This window comes from Strix uralensis, chromosome 8 (assembly GCF_047716275.1).
Source record: "Strix uralensis isolate ZFMK-TIS-50842 chromosome 8, bStrUra1, whole genome shotgun sequence".
Taxonomy (NCBI): domain Eukaryota; kingdom Metazoa; phylum Chordata; class Aves; order Strigiformes; family Strigidae; genus Strix; species Strix uralensis.
The window spans coordinates 29,339,977-29,360,617 of record NC_133979.1 but is presented as its reverse complement, the minus strand read 5'-3'; the positions used below and the strand labels follow the sequence as shown (position 1 = coordinate 29,360,617).

Genomic DNA, 20,641 nt, shown 5'->3' with positions numbered 1-20,641 from the left:
GTTAAGTGGGTTAGCTTCCCTGCCTTGTGATATGCAAATCTGCATAAACACATGAAAACATGGCCATCTTGATCACTCCCTGGACTTATGTTCCCAAACACTAGCACAGACTGGAGAACGGAGCAGATTTGGGGTTGTCAGATTAAAAAAAAAGGGAGCAAGCTGAGCATCTAAAAATCAGCTGCAGTGAGATGCAGGCAAATGGCCCAGAGCCCCCAGCTGAGTTCCCCGGGAGCTGCTCATGGCTGCTGCAAGTTAAAGGTTACAAACCGACATCGATTAGAGACCAAAGCCTGATGTTGCCCAGGGCTTCGTTTTATTGCTATTTGCTTTGGAGCTGTTGTCGGCAGGGCAGTGAGGATTAAGGGCCATTGAACATGTCTTGTCAAAAGCTGTCTGGGCAGAGCAATGTCTCTTCAAAACCACTATCAAATTATCTTTCCCATTGCCATGCGTTGAGGGCCAGGGGATGGTTTCTTCATCATTGAGTTTGTTTTTAACAGTCACCCCAATTTATCAGCTAAAGTTCTTCCTCCCAGCAAAAGGGCGGAAGCAGGGACAGAAAAAAAGGCTTTGGATGAAAATCCAACTATAGCCTTCGTTACAGTCTCCATAACATCTAAGCCACTAGATTTCGTGCATACTGTTGCAAGTTCTCCATTTGCTCCAAGAAATTGCCCGTTTCCCATGAAAATGTAAAATAATTTTCACAGGGAATTTCAGCAAAGAATAAGAAGGGTTCATCCCATTGGGATTTTTGAATCTGTCATTAGAAAAATAAAAAGGTGAAGCCTGTTTTCATCTTCCCTCACCACTGTCCCTTCATTTTCAAAGCTTCAAAGGTCTGATGACATTGAAAATATAAAAATTACCACATTAGGAGTCAGGTTGTTTTGCCCCACTGGAAAATAAGTGTATAGGGAAAATTGTCCAGAGGGACAGAGGTTTGCTCTGCCCGGCAGAGACCCAGGCCAGGCACTTTCAGCTGTGCTAACACTTCAAAATCTGAACTTGGCCCAAGGAAAAGAGAAATCAACCCTTTCCCCCCCACAAGTGTCCAGCCACCTTTCTTACACTGAAAACTTCTTCTTGGCAAGACGCTGAGCTAGGAGGAAATTTTTATGGTTTAAAATGTTACTTAGAGCTTGGGTACTGCCTTTTCTTTCTCTCTGGCTGCACTTTGAAACAATAACAGGGAGAGAGGGTGTATGGGCCAGGGCGGGAATGGGGCAGTTTTAGCCATCAGTGTCCTCAGAGCTTGACTCCTGCAGGTTAAGTGCAATCATGTATGATATCTGGGACAACTGCTTGAACCCAAATCCATTAGCTGCCTCCCGGCCAAATCCCCAAGGCCCAGCTGTCTCCTTGCATTAAAGGCAACACAAGTGAAACCCGCTCCTCAGAGCTGGGAACTTGGCACAGTGCCTAGATTGGGGAAACCGCTTCCTGGAGCATCCCCAAGCCCAAAGGAAAGGCTTCCACGCAGCCAATGCTCCAACCAGCTCCACCACCACGAAGTACCTGCCCTGGATGCCACGGGCACAAATACTGTCAGGTTGATGGGGAACAGTCAGGTGGTGCAAAGGGAGGAAAGATGCCCAGCACACCCACTGCGGACAGCCCAGACCCACGCAGGAGTTGAGGATGCTGGTGAAAGGTAAGCCAAACCTGTCAAATCACCCTTATCCTCTCTCGGAGCTCTTCAGGGGCCTCCCCATACCATCCTTCCCAGTCTCAGTGGCAGGCACTAGGAAGAGCTTCAAACAGATGGTGGAGTAGCAGCTCTATGAAGAATCCATGGCTCTGGGGAGGCACCAACCCTAACACCTGGGTCTCTTCCCTGTCTGGAGGGGAAACTTCAGCACCTGAGGCAGCAAAGATGGGAGCAGCTTCATTTTTCTTCAGGCAAAGTTTATATGCAACTCAGAGTGTGTGGCTGGCATTTAGCATTAACATTTATCTCTCTCTCGAAAGTCTGTCTCCTTTCCAAATAATGAAACAAAGCAGATACTCCTTTGCAGGAAGAAGGGGAATGCTTCATATGCTGCAGCCCTTGGCTATCTTGATTATTTCCACGTACAGTAATTATACACACTGCAATAGATGCAGTGGAGGGGAACTGTACTGCACACCCATGGTGAGAACAGACCTGGGAATTAGCTCTCTCCCTTCATGTGCTGGGTATTTTGAAATATATACAGGTGTCTTCTCTGTGTCTGCGCCAGGGGGATTTATGCAGAAAGATTCACATGCTGGAAATTGTTCTTTACAGCTGATCTCCCTAAGTGGCCAAAACATACCAGACCCCCCACCAGCCAACCCACTCCCTCGAGTTTTGGGACTTTACCCAGTCTGAACACCATGAATTGTAGCGAAGCAAGTACACGCATCTGCCTACCTGCGGACTGGCATGTGTCACAAAATTCATGCCTGGGGCTGAGGACAGAGCGACGGGGTGTGAGCTGATGGAGGACGTGATGACTCTGTATGGTGAGCCCAAAGCGTTCACTGGAGACCCGATCGCGTTCATGGGGGACGGCAGCGCCCGGGAGGCGTTTGCAGGGGCCTCGAGGTAGTTGTGGTGCCCGTCCACTGAATTTCCCGTGGAAAGGCTTGATGATGGGCTCACAGATGTGGAGCTGGCGTGAACAGGGGAATCTACACCGAGAAGGAGAAAGATTAAATACACTATGAGTGAGGCTGGTTGTACAGCAATCAGCTGCCCAGTCTTGGTTGTGTCAGCTTCGATGCCGGTCAAGGCTCAAAGCCAACCAGCAAACATGCTCTATGTTATAAAGGGAAAGGGCAAAACGTTGGTTATGGTAGAGGAAATAGAGTTACATACAGCAACAAAACATATTATGAAGGTAATAATCAAATCTTCCTTCACTGCTTCGGTGCCTCAGCTGACTTGGAAGAAGGCACCACTGCCTGCCTGTCTCAGGCTGGTTTTCTCTGAACTGTTTCCTGAGGTCCCATTTCTTTTGTCCAAACCAGCTCTAGAGACAGTGCACATTTGAAACCATGAACTCCCCACCAACCAGGCTGGAAACCCTAAATGTTCCCCATGTCTTATGAAACACCTTTGCTCCCTGCTCAGCAGACTGCTCTTCCTCTTCTCATGGCTCAGCTCTTCCCCTTCCCACACACTTACCTCTCCACCGTGCTATTTCACATGTTCCTCCAGCTCTCAAAACTTGATGCCAGCATCTTCAGGAGGAGCTGGAGCAATGCAGGACAGAAACTGCCCATAACATGCTAGCAACGCAGATGACAGGACAAGGCACCCACAAAATATTTTGTCCATTGCTTTTCCTCACTTAGTATGAGACAGAGACTGTGGCCACACAGATGTGCCTGGGCAGACAGTCTCACAGTCACAAGGAAAGAGGGTTTCCTCCTCCTACATGAAAGAGCTCTAGTGCAAATTGCCAAACTCACAGTAGCCCCATGACATCAATCTGCCCCTGAACCCCACCAGGGAACAGGTGGCATAGAAAATATAACCTTGATCATTGCCACTTCAGGGCAGTCTCTGAGGCTGAACACCTCACCCAAGGCCTAAATGCTGTCTTCCATAACACCAGTCTCAACAGTCTCAAATATTCAGAGGATATCTGGGCGTCAAATGCTCACTAATCCTGATGGGCTATGTATCTAGTTGTATTTTAAGGATTTATATGACCTTTTCTCCCTCCCCTAGAATTTACCAACCCCAGTTAGCATTAACTGTCATTAACATTTCAATGAACCATTGTTTCTCTGGTGGTTTTCAACACAGGAGATCATTCCCTGGAGTAGCAAGGCAAAGATGTTGTGTGGGAAGGTCACACAGTTGGTTTTCCATGGCTGGCACAGAGGATGCTTGTTTCCATTGCATTTGCAAGTAAGGCAGTGTTTTGGTGTTTTGTTTGTTTGGTTTTTTCCTCCTTTTAACATTATTGCAAAGTTATTTACGTGACACTGTTTGTTATTTTACCTGAAGTAACAATCAAATCTGATTCAAAGGGAAGATGCACAATAGAGACGGGAAAAGGTCAGCTTGCTGAATAACATTAAAGACATTTGTCAGAGTCAAGGAGGACTCGATCCGCCGTTATCAACCCACTTCAGACTTAATTCTGCAGAGAAAGGGGGAGAAAAGGTCTTTGTCAATTCTTGCTTTGGCTTTTTGGATCAATTCTCCCAGTGGGAAAGCGATGTGCAGCAAGAGGAAGCCAGCTCAATGACAACAGCAGAAGCCTTGGAGGCAGCGAGGCGGTCTGGAGGCAGAGCCAGGGTTCTGCCTGATGCTGGAGAGAGTCACCCCATGTCCCCCTGCCACCATCATGGAGACATGCAGCCTGTTTTCTGTTAGTAGACAGCAAAATCCCTACCTTGTAATGGCTTCCAAGCACAAAAGCCTCTCACCCCAGAGACAGCTGCCAGGAGAGCCTCTAGCAGAGGGCAGAAGATGTGCTGTTTACCTGGCCTCCGCTTTACCTAAGTGCTCAGCTCACCGAGGCACCTCGGTTGTTTCCCGGGATTTAAAAGGACCATCCTGACTTGTGCCATTATTGGCTTCAGAGAAAAGTGAATGCATTTATCTCCACCTGTGAGTAGTCTGGTACCATAGCATGCAGTCCTCCCCAGCATCTGCAGCGCAGACTTATAAAGAAATTGTTGTTACGCCTCTTTAAACAACTAGATAAACAACATTGCCTTTGACAATTCTTCAGCTTGGAAAATAAGCCACTGAAGGAGAGATTGGGCAGAAATCTATCACATCAGGACAGCTAAGGACAGTGATTTTTCATCCTTTTCCATTAACACAGAAAAGGGCATATTTTCAAAGTATCATGCAGAAGACTTAAACTGATAAGAAATTACTTACAGGAAAGTTATTTAACTGTTTGCACCAGACCTTACAGAAATACAGAAACACTGTCAACACTAAGTCCCTCCATTAGAAAGGCTCCAAGTTTCCTAAGGACCCAGAGCAAGGCTTTCACCCAAGGAGACTGCTGGCCAAGGCAAGCCCCATGGTGTGCCTGTGGCCGTGCCCAGAGTGACTGTTCAAGGGCTATGGCCAGGGGGATCCCCTGGCCCCCAGGGTGGGATCAAAGGCTGAAGCCAGGAAGCCTGGAGGGCTTGTGCCTACCTCTCTTATCCCAGCAATGAGACACCAAGGAGGAAGCACAAATGCCTGAAGGAGTGTTTGGAGGTGGAGATGGATGGGTAAATGAAAATATCTACTGGAGAGCACACAGGTGTAAAGCTAGGCTCTGCCAGGGCCTGGTGACACAAACCAGAGTTAACATGCTTGTTTCCGCAGTGCCTGGCCGCGTTATCCTGCCAAGGCTGTGACAAACTTATTGGTCAAAACCATCAGTGTTAACTTTAGCAATGATCAATTTTATCCGTTATAAACTGTAACACAAACCCCATTTAGAAAAGCAGAAACAAAAATCCAAACAAACAAAAAAATCAAAGCAACGCACTACTGCAAGGTGGTCCAAACTTTGACTTCCAGTTCATCCCCAGGATAAATTTGTCAAGTCAGTCCCTGAGGGACCCTCCTGCATCTGGGGAAATACTCCTCTCAGCTTCTCATATTCAGGCTGGAATGCTCCGAGAGGGATATAAGGTGTGGCTGCTATCAGGTTATCAGCTTGTGCAGGGAACAATCTGCATGGCTGGCAGAAGGTGTGCAGGAAGAACCATGCCAAAACATCCTTGACACTGGGATTACTTATTCCCTGAGCTGAGTACCTGCAAAGTTGTTTCAGTCCAAAGGAGCCAGAGTGGCTTGGACAACGCAAACAGCAGAGATTGCAAGTCTGATTCATTTTCCTTGAAAATGATTAAATGAAATGATCCGCAGGAAAATACTGATGGTCCATGTCCCACATCTCCCAACAGAAAGCAACCAGAAAGGCCTCGGGCTCGCAGGGGTGGCATGGTTTTCCTCGAGGTATTTTCTCCCATCATTTGGGGGACAAACAGAAATGCCAGCATGGCAGCAGAGCGGGGCCAGCAAGGAGCTGCTCTGCAGCAGGGAAGAAGCTCTGGGACAGAGCGGGGGGGACTGGAGAGACAGGACTCAGTCCTGCACGCCAGCCACAGCCGGCCGTCTCTGCCTCTCCAGCGGCATTCGGCACAGGTGACATTTACGCAGACCAAAGCCGGCCCAGAGTCTGTCCATCAGGTAATGCGAGGTGACAAGCGATGCCGGGGATTCAGCCAGCTGCGTTGGAGCCCCGCAGAGCAGAGGGCAGCCCTGCGTCAGGAGGCGAGGGCTCTGTGGCTGGCATGGTCCCTGCCCACGAGCCCCACATGCGGCTCCCAGGCCGGCCAGGTCCCCCAGGTCTGCTGGGGAAGACCAGCTGACACCCTGCACCAAGCACCAGGGCTGTTACTGCTTTTAACAACCTACTCCAGATTCAAGACCAGATTATTTCTGATCCACAAATGGGGCTGTTTATGTCTTTCTTCTCTGTATCCCTCCTCCACATTAATGCTTGGACAGGTCGTTTTCTGAAGAGAGATTCAGGGAAGTCTGATATTGTATTTATATCTCTCCTGGAGGAGCAGGAAAAGAAGACAGGAGGGAACTGCCTTGTGTGGTCTCTCTGATATCTCAACTGCAACCATGCAGTGTCCAGAGAACCCAGCGTCTCAATCAACCCTCCACAGGCTCTCTTGTACAGAAATGCACACAACTCCAGCCTTCTCTTTGTAGGAAGCAAAGTTTAAAAAGAAGAAACATGCTTCTGGGTGCTTTGCTGTTTGAAACTGCCTCTGCAAATGTATTACATCACTTGCTGCAGAGAGCAGCCGTGGATTGGAAGCGTGCACACAGGCACAACATCCATCCTGTTTCTCTAGCATTCAGAATAAGGATCATATCTAATGTCAGCATAGACAACTGATGACATTAGAAAAAACAATGAAGGAAGACCCCAAGAACCACTTGGTTCTTTGCATTTTGAAAATGGTGCCCTTGAGGACCTAAGCAACAGTGTTACATTCACCCACCAGTCACTGAAGCAAGTAAGGACACAAAGCTTTGATACTCCACTTCCACCTGTGTTTCACGTCCACCTTAGCAAAATCCTAGTTCAGGGATGGGAAATTTGCATGAATAGCCTCATAAAATCAGGAATAGAACAACACTGTCTTCATCACAGCAGATGTGTAGGTGCCCAACAGATGCACCTGCAGATCACAAAACTCCAGGTCTACCACACCAATGCTAAACAGCCAGGTCTGGGCTAACACAGCTAAACTGGACCAACACTATCTCGATAAAGCCAGCTTGGATATCTCTGTGCCGTGAGCTCTTCACAGGTAGAGCTGGGGCAGGCATGGAAGCAAAGACCGCCTGCAAGAGCGTGCAAGTGACCCCAAATGCCTCAGCAAAGGCAGCAGGAAGCGAAGTGTCCAGGCTGAAACCAATAAAGCTGTCTTGATTTTCACCCAAATAATGGCAGGAAACACCAGTCTCAGCAATTACATTTGAGCAGAGAGTGGAATGAGAATGCACATAGACCAGAAACATCCAAGCCCTACATACATAGTCTATTTAATCAACATGGGATGCAAGCTTGTTTTGATTAATGCCCCTTCAGCTGTAACACCCAGCAAAGCCTCGAGAGAAAAGGCATCCATGTTAAACACTGGGGTCTTTCTTCGACTAAGGCCTAAAGCAATCCTACCTCCTGAGATCTGCAGATCCCTGGCAAGCCTAGAGATGATGATACTTTGAACCTTCACAGTTTTGTTTTTAATGTCAGAGAGAATCAAAAGCTGGAACTCTTCAAATAACGAAAAACATACTTGTGCTTCTGAGGCCTCAGATATACATGGAAAGGGTTCATTTCATTGACATGAACAATTAAAGGTGCAAGTTGCCCTGCCAGACACATGACTAGCAAAACTTTGCAGATACTTCATCCTCCGCAGATCAGAGAGCACCGAGAAGTGGGAAGAGACATGCAGAGAAGGGCTGATTTCAGCAGAGGAGCACAGGCGTGCGTGGGAGGTAGAACTTGGCAGGCAGATCGTCCTTGGGGACGACCTTCAAGGGGAAATACCTGTGAGAAACACTCCTGAAACTGGATGCAGTTATGTAGCAGGGAACCCATGTTAACTGGAATCAAACAAAGTTTTGCAGCTATGTCTGCAGAAGTAGTTTTTATTTAACACATGGAAGCTAAGCTGAAAAACTATTCCCTTTCTGGTATTTTTAACTGTCCAAGCAGATTTCCACAGGCAGTACAGATTGCCATGTTAATATCCTACAGAAAGGTTATTGGTTTTGCCTTGCTTTTAAGGTCCGGTAACCTTTGTGCTTCCACCTTCCTGCTCAATCCCAAGTCAATAAATAATGCACCCTTCCCCTGACAGCTAACATCAGGGAGGAGCAAAAATTTTTGGATGTGTGCTGGCACAGGGGCTTCTGCAACAGGGATCTGCACAGAGCAGAAGAAAGTTTCCCTCAGCTCTCCAGGTGGTGGGAAGAGCTGCTCCCTCTCCTCTTGGGTAATGCTTCTGTGCTGCCCTTGAAAACAGGGGCCACCCAAAACCTGCCCCACAAGAAGTCATGGGCTGGAAACACACAAGACTTTCACCTGCCCTGGTGCAGGCTCAGCATCAGATGCTATTTTGAGATCTTGGTCTGATTTGACTGAAATTGGACAGTGGGTCAATAGCTTAATATGTCCAAGGACATTTGGACAAGACACACCTGCAGTGTAACCACAAATTGTCCTCTCTGGGAAGCCAAGCTAAGGAGGAGGGAAGGAAGGAGCAACGTCCATAGAAACTACACAGGCTTTGCCACAGGAACCATTACAGGGTAACTCTAAGGCTATGCTGATCTTGCCAGCCAAGGACTCCTTTAGCAACTGTCCGTCAGATAATTAAAATAAGGACTGCAAGCCAAATTTACTCACCCTAATATGGTATCACATCCCCCTGGTGACCACAGGAACACACAAGAGTTGGTTAAAGTTTCTCATCTCCACAGAAATAAAAGTTGTCAAATTTGAGGCCTGAAGGGTTTTTCATGATTGTCTGATCAGATTTTCCACCTGGCCAGCAGGATCTCCAGTACAGCATCCACCAGGGAAAAACACACATAAATTCCTACAGTGGTCTTTAAACTCCTGGAGTGGCTACAGGTCCCCATCAGAAAGGATCCCACTAGCTGCAGCGTCTGTGGCTGCCCCAGGCAATTGAAGGCAAGTGTCTCCTACTTAAAAAAAAAAAAAAAAAAAAAAAAAAATTAAAAAGCTGCATTTCCCTAGCTGCAGGAGTTGCCCAGTCACTGGATTTTCTCACACCTTTTTTGTGTCAAAGAGTCCTCTTCCATCTTCACACACAGTTACAGGTATGGACATGGCAAGCTGTGACACCCAGAGAAAAAGCATCCTGTAGGTCACAAAACCTGGGACCATTACAGGCAAAAAAGGTGCCAACCAGCCAGGCAGCAGCCCCACTCCAGGCACAACCTGGATTTCCCCCTCCCTAGTCCCTAAACGACCTGGCCTAACCCCACTTTGCTTGGGAGAGCTGACAAGATTGCAGCCGGAGGTGGTGTGGCCACAGGCCAAGTTACATGAGTACTAATAAAAGAGACTTTGTGGAGGAGCCAAGTTAGTTCTTGTCCCCAACCAACTGTGCCAGAGAGTGCTCAGAGAGAGAGGACAGCCAGCACAGCATCTTTCCTTGCCCTGGGAGCTGGCCTCCGGATGAAATGCATCCTTCTGGGGAATAAAAAACACATTTTGAAGCCCCTTCCTTGCTCTTGTAGCCCAGGCTGTGAAGGCAAATCCATCTGCCTTAGTGCACATCTCCTGCTTCAGATGCCTAAGGGTGACTCATCTGAACACTTCCCCTGCTACTCTACAAACTCATCTGCAACACTTTAGAGTCTGACTGTCCTTTTCTCATCACAAATTATGTGCTTATTACCAATTCGTGTACGTACATTCTCAGACAAATTCGATAGTGTTATTCAGACATTTAAGAGCAAAGTGACAGTTACACACATCATCAGAGACACATACCTTATTTCTAACCTGAATACACGTAAAATTAACTTAAAGCATATGTAACAGTTATTTGAATGCAAAAAAAGAGAAAGCAAATACATGGGTTTTTTTGCTGTTATGCTCAAAATGAAGCCCAGAATTTCAGAGCTAAAGGATGTCTGAATACAATAAGTTCTAGACATGCTGACCAGCAGCAGCCATACCACCTTAACTCTGCCCTCCAGCAACACAGTGCAAGAACAATGAATGCAACAGGCTGACACCCTAGTGTAGACACGGCCGTTTTCCACCGTCCTGATGTCATCCTCCATGGTGCCAGCACAGGCAAGACCATGAACAATTTCATAGCTATTTTAAAGGGGAGGGGGGGCAGGGGGCGGGCAGCAAAGACCATGAACATATTGTGGGCCTGATGGGGTTGCAGGTTGCCTGCATGGGCTTTGTGGTGAGGACCCCAAGGCAGTAGGAAGCTGTCACAGACACCCTCCATCGATAGTCACCGTGACGTATCCTGCTTCATCCCTCTCAAAGCCTGACTGTCCTCTCACACAGCCCATGGGCCCTGAAGCTGTCTGATCAGAGCAGCAACTGCCTCTCAACCAGGCAGAAATCCCTCTCCGCAGACCCAACAACCCAAGGAGAGGCAGCCCTCACACCACCCGCAGGTCCCCAGCCCCACCAAGCTGCCTCAGGGGCATGGAAGCCCTCTGGCTTTGAGGGGAGTGCAGGTGTGAGTGGTAACCTGCAGGTCTATAGCATCCGGGGAGCATAGGACAGGCCAGAACGGCTGTTTTAAAGCAGCCCAAACAAAACCTAGCTAATGTTTTTGCATCTCTGTCAGAAGTTCACCTGCAGAAAACACCTCTGTTTTTCTAAACCAAGTTAGAAGCAGGTTAAAACACCAGTTAAATATACTTTTAAAAGAAAGTTAAAGTCTCAGTATACTGAACTGTTGGTGGGCTGGAGAACAGTCCCTTCACCTTTACTGGTGGAGCAGAAATACCTCTGTTCCTACTACCAATTTCTTCTCCTAGAAATCTCCCAAATGCTCTGCTGAGTGCTGTGACCCCTGACTCTACAGGGATCTGTGCCTGGTTCCTATGAAGATCAGTTTGAACGTCACTTTCACTTCCTTGTAAATTTGTAATACTCAACAAATTAAACACACATAACACTCCTATTGTTTCACTCTTATTGCAGCAATAGGAGAGAGTTTGGCTTGTCTTTGCTTGTTCCTTAAAAACACCAGTGATAAATAGATTCTTCCAATGAGCAGTCTCTTTTCTGCAGAAACTGCCTAAAAAGGTATTTTGGAAAGTCAAGCGCTTGTGAAACTTGGGGATGACTTGATGCAATACCAATGACTTTTCTGGAGTTGGAGAATTACCAGAGGTGAGCATCTGGTGCAAGAGGAAGGAAAAAAAAATAGACACGTAGTGGGAACATCCCATGTGCAATTCAATGAACCTCTCCTCTAGCATAGAAATAACAGGTTGATGTATACAGCCTGGGGGCCTCCAGAGGCATCTACCCACCCTGAAGGGCTGGAAACAACTCGCAGAGTTTTCCAGAGATACTAAGGCTTTGCACATCCATAAACAACAATGCACTTTAACTTCCCTGGAGCAGCATCAATATTTTGTCAGCAGCCGATACACGGTCCCTCACAGCCAAGCACTCCAACTTGCCAGCTCCCTGCCTCAATTTGGGAGCACCCTCCAGCTCCTCAACCCATTCCCCTTACACATCCCCCATGTTAGGACAAGAGGAATAACTTCAGATAAAAATAATGAGCGAGCCCCAGTAATTGCAACGCCCATTTCCCAAGAGCAGTGCTGGCTTCTGCAACCGGGGCTCGATCCCGGCTGGCATGCGTGGGGGTATTGCAGCTCGCAGCCCTGCAGACACAGCCCTTCGCAGCCCGCTCTCTTGCTGTCCAGCCTCATTTGGCTAATCTGACACAGTTTCACACGATTATGGTGGTATCTGTGTCACAAGGGCAGAAGAGCCACGGGGCAAGGAAAGAGCCCTCGTTAGATTTTCTTGGGGGCTGTTTTATGTTTTAAAAGTAATTTTTTCCTCCAGCAACTTAAGAAAAACGCAACTGGAAAGATACTTGCTTGGTTTGATCCTATCCTTTCAGTAAATATATTCAGTCCATCACATGCAAACACATACATTCATCTCTCCAATGCCATATACTAAACTTCAGAGCAAAGAGCCACTGTTTGACTCAAGCCTGCATAATTTCAGGCAGCTTGGTTTGGCTGGGCTGAAGTTCACAGCACACATCATCGCAGGACAGCTTCAATCACACGCACACAGGCATCATAGGCTACAGCCACACATGAGCTAGGTTAAACATGTTTTTAAATTCCCTCTACCCCACCCCCCCCATACTCCTGCTGTGGGATCAGTTCCTTCACCTAACCCAGAAGGCACAGATTGCAAACGCCAGTAAAATACTTACTGCCAAAGCCCGCAGGAAACTTAATGAAGTGAGGATAATTCCCATACATGTTTAATCTTCAGTTCATCTCTTGCCTTTCTAAACACAACTGCCTCCTCTAACTTCAAAGCTGCCCGGAGTGCAGCGCAGCCCGTCGGGGTCGGGACATGGCTCTGCAGGAACAGGGGCTCTTGGAGGGTGCTGGGGCAGCTGCCTCCTCCCGTGGCCTCATCCTCACTTCACGCCGGCAGCAGCTGCTCGCCGGGATGAGACATACTCTTGTTCTCCGCCGCTCAGGGCTGGCTCCCGTGCTCAGCTGTCTCGGCTCCCTGCAAATTCACGGCAGACCGTCCTGGTAGCATAATCACCCGGGTAAGACGCCAATCAATGTGTGATGGCTCCGGTATAGATCAGAAATTGCGAGGAGGTGGGGAGGTTAAGTTGTTTAGGGGAGGAGCATCATAGGGAAGGAGGGGGGTGCTTTGCTTTTCCACCAGTGAAGACTCGATGCAGTTTATTAGTTATACTAGCCCCAGCCATGTGGAAGTGTTTTCCAGACATGGGAAGGACCAACCCTTGCCCAGAGGGGCTGGTGCCCTGATGATGGGCTGGCGGACAGACAGGGCAGGAGCACCCATGCAACCATCCCAGTGCTTTGGGGTTAGGGTTGTGCGGGACAGGGAGCTCCAGGCTCCCATCCCACACCAAGCCTTGCCTCAGCTGCGCTCCTGGCACCGAGTCACGGCCCCTGCGGTGCTGGGCTGCGGGCAGCCCTAGGAAACACAGCCAGGGCTGAGGAGCACCAGGACCTTCCTGGGGCTAGCAGAGCTGGAGGCTCAACTCCTCTCCCCAGCCCCATCCAAAGGAGTCCAAAAACCACCCGAACCAACAAAAAAAGCATCATTAGCCAGCTGCTAAAGTTGTATGGGATAAGAAGAGGTGGGGACACGGGACAGAGCCCAGGGGGTTCTGTAACAGTCAGTAAAGCATTCACAGCCACGGCAGCAGAATGCAGTAGGCTGCACAGACAGTCCCATAGATACATCCACAACTTCAGTTTAATGCCCACCTACCCTGGCAATGAAGTACTGCAGGAAATAGGTAGAAATAAGCAGAAACAAGCAGCCAGTTGCCAGATCAGGGCAAAGCCACATGCAGTCTCCAGCACTGCCTCCACTGCCTCCTCCAGTGACTGGTACTCTGAAGGGGGGGGGGGATCAGTCCCAGTTCCCTGCCCAGCAAGCCCCCTACCCAGCTGCTGCAATTCTGGAGAAAAGCAGGGATGCAGGCAATAGCACAGCCCACTGTTTCTGGCTTCTGATCTGGGTGACCTCGGATGAAGCCACCTCAAAGGAATCGAGAAGGGAGGAATTTTGCCAGAGGTTGTAAAGTGAGCAGGGACCAAGGTCTGTACTGACTTACGGGTGTGTTGTAGGAGGAGGTGTGTTGCAGCCCTGCCTTTGGCACCAGCCATGTGGCAGGGAAAGGGGGAACAGGTCTAGCAAGGGCCTCTGCCTTCCCAGGGAAACCACAAACCACCCTCACATACAGGACAGGGAGCATGCCATGCAAGCAGGAAGACAAAAAGAGGAAAGAACAGTAAATTAGGATGTTGGGAACCCTTCAAGGGCCTGCTGGCTTTTGGACCCCTCCAGGTCACCCGAGGGCCGTGCTGCCCTTTGGCACTAAGCATGCTACAAGGGGAAGGCATGCAATACGCCAGCACAGAGCTGTTCACAGCATCCAGCTGCAGCTCTGGCAGATGCTGACTGAGGTGCTGTCAGTCCCGAGGTATTGTGTCTGCAGAAGGAAAGGTTACCCTTGTTACTTCTGTTTCTTCCCTTGCTCTCAGACATTGCCATACCCATTTCTCTCTAGCCAGATGGTTTAAGCAAGGGAAGGTTTTTTTTCCCTCCCTCATATTAATAACTTCTAAATTATTTTTAAAAGGTGATTCGGATTCCTCCCATTTCTGCTCTGCATCTCTGTGCGAGGACCTGGTAATGTGCAATATCAGGGGGATACCACGACACGGACGCACAGCTCTTTATGGGTAGCAGGTACATCAGATCAACTCCAGGACTTGGAGTTTACCTGCGAATGGGAACCTAACACTTGGGAGTGCATCTCCACGTAGCAGAACAAATGGATAACCAGACTGCTGTCAGGAGCAGGGAGGTTTGCAGGCAATAGTATCAGCATTCTGCATAGCCCATTAGCTGTAGTCCGGGTATTTATGTACTGTTTCTTCTCACAGTTGGGAAGAAAAAAAAAAAAAAAGAATCAGTATTCCGAGTAGGTTCTACTGAGGCAAAAAATCAAGTAACTGCAGTCTTGCGAGGTGAATATAAACAGAAGAGATCGCTCTCGTATTTTCTATCTGGCCACCTTTCACATCTCATTTGTTTTATTGCACAAACATTAATGGCACTGCAGAACTGTTTCAGAGGAAGAGAGGCAGCCGAGCAGCATGCTTACACACCCTGCTTGCAGGCCACAAGTTTTGAGCTCTGGAGAAGGGAGACCAGTGGGTCTGATAACCAGCACAAAAGCATAACACAGCAGCATCTCGCTGTGTGGTGCTACGTCCTGTCCCTCTCCCTGTTCAGCTGAGCTTGCGTCCTCCCCTGTCACCACTCCAACATACGAGGACATCCCCAGCAAGCGTCCTCAGCAAGGGCCAGTCCTCCTCTAATTGTCCACAGCTACATGCAGGTGCAGGAGCCACAGGCACAGCTCCTGTTTCAGTGGGTGCTGCCCCACACTCACCTGCCCGTGCTCACACACACCCATGGATCCCTCCAAAACTGTCTCCACCTGCACTAATCCAAGTGGCATCAGGTCACTGGCAACCATAGGGATTTCCAACCTGTAGGCAAAGTTTGCTGTTTCAGGATAATGCTGGCTTTGCCTCCGGTGCTGTCATTTGACAGCCACACTGGGGATCCTTGTCAGGGGCAGAAGGCAAGAGCCAGGCGCAGGGCAGAGATGCCCCAAGGCCCCGCAGGCACAGACCCAGAGTGCTGCAGAGGAGCCGGCTGCAAGGTAGCTTGTTTCAATCTTTGGATAGAAAATTGGATTTCTCAGCAGGGCAAGTTTTTTGCTCTGTGACAAGACTGAAGGAAACATTTTTCAATCAAAAACCCTAACAAACAATCTACTTCCCAAAGAAGTGATTTTCACATGCACACACACCCTCAATAAGATCCAAGACTTCCACAGAAGAGCGAGACTTTGTGCAACCCCACACACAGCCTGCCAGAGGGATGTTTCTCTGATCCGGTGTCAGTGGAAAGCTCTGGCATGACGGGAAGCCTGCCTGTCCAGCACCCACCCAGAGACCTTTCCCATCATCTGTCCATCACCCTGCAGAGATGCACTGGGGCCATCTACCCCCAGTCCCCAAGTGCCCACCAGCACTCAGAATCGAGCCATTGCTTCAAGACAAATCCACTCTTGCACAACAGTTTTTTGCTTCCACCTGATTGAGTCACACCCCACTGCCATCCCAGCCTGGCGTGTCCCTTGCCCTCAGGGACAGGAACAGGGCTGTGCCCTCGCCAGGCAGCGGTGGGGCAGAGCAGGGGCAGAGCTGTCTGCGTGGCCAGTTCAGCCGCAGCAGCACTGGGACAGGGAGGTGTGAGCAACGAAGCGGCTTTGTGTTTTAAGCACCAACCGTGCTGAGATTTAGTAGTGTCATTAATTCTTACTGGCCACACGGGATCTCGGCAGCTGTAATTCCATGCTAATGAAGTTTTAGTGGGGAATTATTTGTATTGATCTGCCCAGAGCAAAGAGCCTGATTTTAGTCCAGCTCTGCCAGCACCCTCTTCCCCAACCCTCTTTTCTTTCTTCCAGCTTAGAAGAAAGCAGAGCGGAAAGAAGACAAAACAGCTCTGAGCTCCTTAAAAAGGTTGGCAGTCCGAAGCAGTAAGTGGATTACCTTATTGATTTTTAGCAGATCTGGGTTAGTGAGTGTTTAGTGCTGCAGAACACATGCACACACTGAGCAACTCCAGGGAAACCCCTCCAGGCCCTTTACTAAAGCAAAGCAAGAATCAGGCAATTCATTTAGGGGACCACCATGGGTTTTGGGGTGTGGAGAAGCTCCAGCCCCTGTACCCAAATCAGTCTGTGGCAGACTCTCTTAAGAAGTACTGCAGGACCATACAGAGGCAGCCCCTCAATTTCTACTAGAAATAACACGTCACTGCTTCAAATTATTAAACACTTTTTATTCCACCCCCTCCTTATTATATAAAAGGAGAAGACATTATAACTGCCACTGTTATTTTAGGAAGGAAAAACATTGCCATGCCACACCCAGATCGGTGCTGCCGACTGCCATCCAGGAGCCACACCTTGGGGGCATCAATCAGAGCAAGACTCCGGACAAAGTGGTGCTGATCCAAGCCAACTGAGATGTTAACGTTGTGTTGGGGTCCCCAACTCACCTCCCAATTAGCTTTCCAAGGCCATTGTACTGCAGCCAATATTTCAGCAGTCAAAGCATTTCAGCATCTCAAAGACCTGTCAGTACTACTCCACCAAGCCTTTTGAGATGCTGGTCTCTGGAGTCAGACCTTAAACATGTGAGGGCCTAAAGCAGAATAATCTTATCCCACCCTGCCCCAGAACCAGGAAAGCTAGAGATTAAATATGGTCCCTTTTCCTTGCACACTGGATTGAACCAAGAAAACCCCAGACATTCCCGAGAATCCCATCAGTCCTCATTCCCACCTCCATTTAAAGGCAGAAGCATTCTATGGTCATGCATGTGGCAACAGCATATGCAAATAAAAAGGTTGCAGCTCTCATAATGCTACAGCTGCACATACATCTTCCTCTTGACACACTGCTTCAGAGCTACAGAGTCCCAGAGAAAGCCTGCTGCTCACAGGGTGCTGTCATTAGAGCTGGGGCTCCCTTCATGTGGCTAGGGAGGACACACAGACACCAGGTGACATGCTCAGGGCCAAACAAGAAGTCAGTGGCAGAGCAGGGACTTGAAACTGGGTTTATCCAAGCTAACTAATGGACTGACCCAACCTCATCTATCTGCTGTACTGCTTGGCATTGGCCTGGGACAGACAACAGTCACCAAAAGCAAGGTGCCCACTATGATTCCCTGAAGATGGTGAGGAAGGGAGCTACTTCATCAGCCCTTCCCCACCCAGACCTGCCCTTTCTCACCACTGTCTCTTGTAAAGCAATAACCACAGGCACCAAGCTAATCAAATTAGCCCCAGAGCCCCACTGGGCTAATACAATTACCAGCAGCAGCACAATCAAACAGCAGCACCACAAACACACCTGCAGTAATACAGCCTGTCCTGTCCTTCTCCCCAGGCCTTTCACATCTCTCCCTGAACCCCACGGTTGCCACCCAATGTGGGTCCCCCCCCAGGGTCGGGAGGGCATGGGCCACCCTCCCCAGTGCCAGACTGCTCCGGAGAGGGCACTGCCTACCTTCCAGCAAGCAATGTCCCATGCAGCCAAGAGCAGCCTCCGAGGGCAGATAATTCCCAGCCTGTTTAAGCCCTAGGAGACCTTCAGTTATCAGCACTGTAATGAGGCCCTCGACACTAATCAGCAGTGTCACCGAATCCTCTTACGCCTGTCTAAGCGCCTCCAGCAGCTTTGCTGGTTGGAGGGCCCAGCTGCCCACTCCTCCAGGGAATTACCTCCCCAGGCAGGCACCACTGGTGGCACAAGCACATTTTAATACAGATGCAGGTGAGATGCTCCCAGGCACCGGTCCCAGATGACAGGATGACACAGACATACCTGAGCAAGGCCGCTGCCCATCCCAGAGGGCATCTGGGACCAGGCCCACACTGGAGATGCACTGGAGTGGACAAACACTGCAGAATTACTAGAGGAGATATTTTAATGCTAACACTCCCTATTGGAGATGCAAAGGGCAGGTTTACATCCACCCATTTCTGAATATGAAGTGTCATCTATTCTCTGGGATGCTCCAAGAAACTTTTCAGCCACTAACTGCAGATGGCAGGTGACCCCATCTCGCTCCGCTCCTCTGCGCTGGCACTCATTCACAGGGCGACAGGCAGCTCCCTCCGCACATCCGTTCTGACTCACGCTTTCTGCTCCAACAATGCACTTTTTAATATCATGCGAGGAGCAAAAACAACAGGTCCACTATAATGCTGAGATATCCTGAGGCAGAAAATCCATTCGGAGCCCAGCTAGAGAGAGTCAAGTCAATTAGACACTTTCTGGGGCGTCAAGCTGCCAACAATCCCGGCCTTTGTAACAGCGAAGAATCACTGCCTATGTGCTTCCCAGCGACTCCCCCTTGCCAGAGCAGAAAGGTCAGCAGTGGTAGCGTCATGGAAAAGCATGCAGCAAAGTATTCCTAGGAAGGTAGAACCAAAAAAATAGCCATTTGGACCCTCTGGAAAATATTTTTTTGTTGAAAGCATCCATTGCTCTGGGTTGGGTTTGCAGGGGAATAAGCAAGCCCATGATAGAGGAGATTCGTGCTACACCACATAGAGGTTTGGGCATGCATTGTATTGAGAAGCAGTGGTTGGGCCAACAGGGTTTGAGAACTCATGGCTCCCTGCCTGCTTTCAGACAAGCCACTCCACCTTTTAAGCTTTGCTGGAATAAAAAGCATAGAGACAAAAAAGGAACAGCAATACTGCAATGCATCCCTTTGTCCTTCGAGGTAAGCACCTGACTTCTCTTGTCAGTGGTGTAAGGCAGAAAACTGGGCTGTAAAACCAGGATTCTGGGTTGGATGAGCACCGAATTAAGTCAGGATTTCTATGGCCAAGTGCTAAAGTCACTCAGATCCAAAGGCAGGTCTCTGACCAAAAGGCCCTCACATCCAGAGGAGATTTTGGTGGGAAACTAATATTCAGCTCTTAACAAAGTCCACTTTGACGTGTCATCTGGTGTTCAGCAAATGGCTTTCAAAGGACAGGTGAAGAAAAAGTTCACTTGATACCACCCTGCAAGCAAACTTTCCAATCTGAGTGCCACAGGACCTACAGGTTGTCATTTAAATGCAAGCCCCTCTTTAACCCTGCTGTACACATGATATGAAGCTGGGATTTCTGCAAAATGCCTGAAAACAGCTAGATTACCCTCCTTCAAAGAAAACTGCACCCTGAAGATGAAGATTTCTTCATCTCCTGAAAAAATGTTCTCAGAGGAACCTTAGAAGACACAGCCCATGCAACTGCCTGCAATTTTGCCATTTTCCCCAACGGCCATTTCTCAGAGGAAATATTTCAATAGAAGATGGTTCCTTGACCAGGTTAACCCTGCATTATTACTTGTAGGGACAGGGACTCTAAAAAAAAAAACCCTCAGGAACAAAAAACCTAGATTTCAGGGCTTCTCTGACTACCCAGAAACTACCTACCTAAGTGAAACTTGGTCCCTCCACCTACCTCTGCAGAACTCCTGGAAACTTTCAAAAAGCCTTTTTTTTTTTTTTTTTTTTTTCTCCCCTGGATCCTGCTCCATTCTTCATTCTCTTTCACTGGAAAACCTGGATTTTTGTGGGCAGACTATGTTCCCCTCCTTGGCAAGGGCCTGAGCTGGTGGCACACAGCTGATGGGGGACAGCCCAGCCACACAACTTGTTGCATTTGTTGATGGCCACCAGAGCTCAGCACAGGGTGGGGGAGGTCTTGTCACAGCACTGCCCTGCACAAGGCTACAAGGGCTCCCACCTGCATCCCCCACAGCAGATGCCACAGCCTCCTCCACAGCTGGGGGCTTTGCTTGCTACTCTCACACTGTGCATCCCCACGTTCATGCTTTTACATTTCCTCTTGCTTCAGCAAGTGCAAAACTCCAGAGACAACCTGTCAATCTCCATCACATCCGGCTGCCTCAGATGGTCTATTTATACCAGACAGGCAAATGTGGGTATCTTGGAGTTCAAGGTAACAAGGGTTATTTCTGCTCTGAGTAGCTCCTTTCTCAGGGGAGGAAAGCTTGCAGGCATCCAAGAGGAACAGCTTCACATCAGGGGGTAGCACCAATACCTTCATGGCTGAAGGCACAATAGCCAACACAGCCACCATTCGGTCTGGTCCCCAAGGTCCCAAAAACCTGAAAGGTTGATATCTATCATAAGACACCTCATCCCAGTTCCCTCTGTATCCTGTCATGG

General features: G+C 48.8%; 1 protein-coding gene across 3 annotated transcripts in view; it reads right to left on the bottom strand.

The window, feature by feature from the left end:
- The window catches only part of RXRG (retinoid X receptor gamma), a 39,083-nt gene that overhangs the window by 8,949 nt on the left and 9,493 nt on the right, over window positions 1–20,641 (bottom strand). The window contains exons 1-3 of one of the 3 annotated variants that reach the window (XM_074876911.1): window positions 12,508–12,549; window positions 3,980–4,121; window positions 2,399–2,658 (exon numbers count right to left, since the gene is read on the bottom strand). In XM_074876911.1, the coding sequence (XP_074733012.1) occupies window positions 2,399–2,530 (132 nt within the window). In that variant the 5' untranslated portion in view covers window positions 2,531–2,658; window positions 3,980–4,121; window positions 12,508–12,549. Of the gene's footprint in view, window positions 1–2,398; window positions 2,659–3,979; window positions 4,122–12,507; window positions 12,865–20,641 lie in introns of those variants that run through there. The other 2 variants (XM_074876910.1, XM_074876909.1) reach the window with 2 other exon arrangements.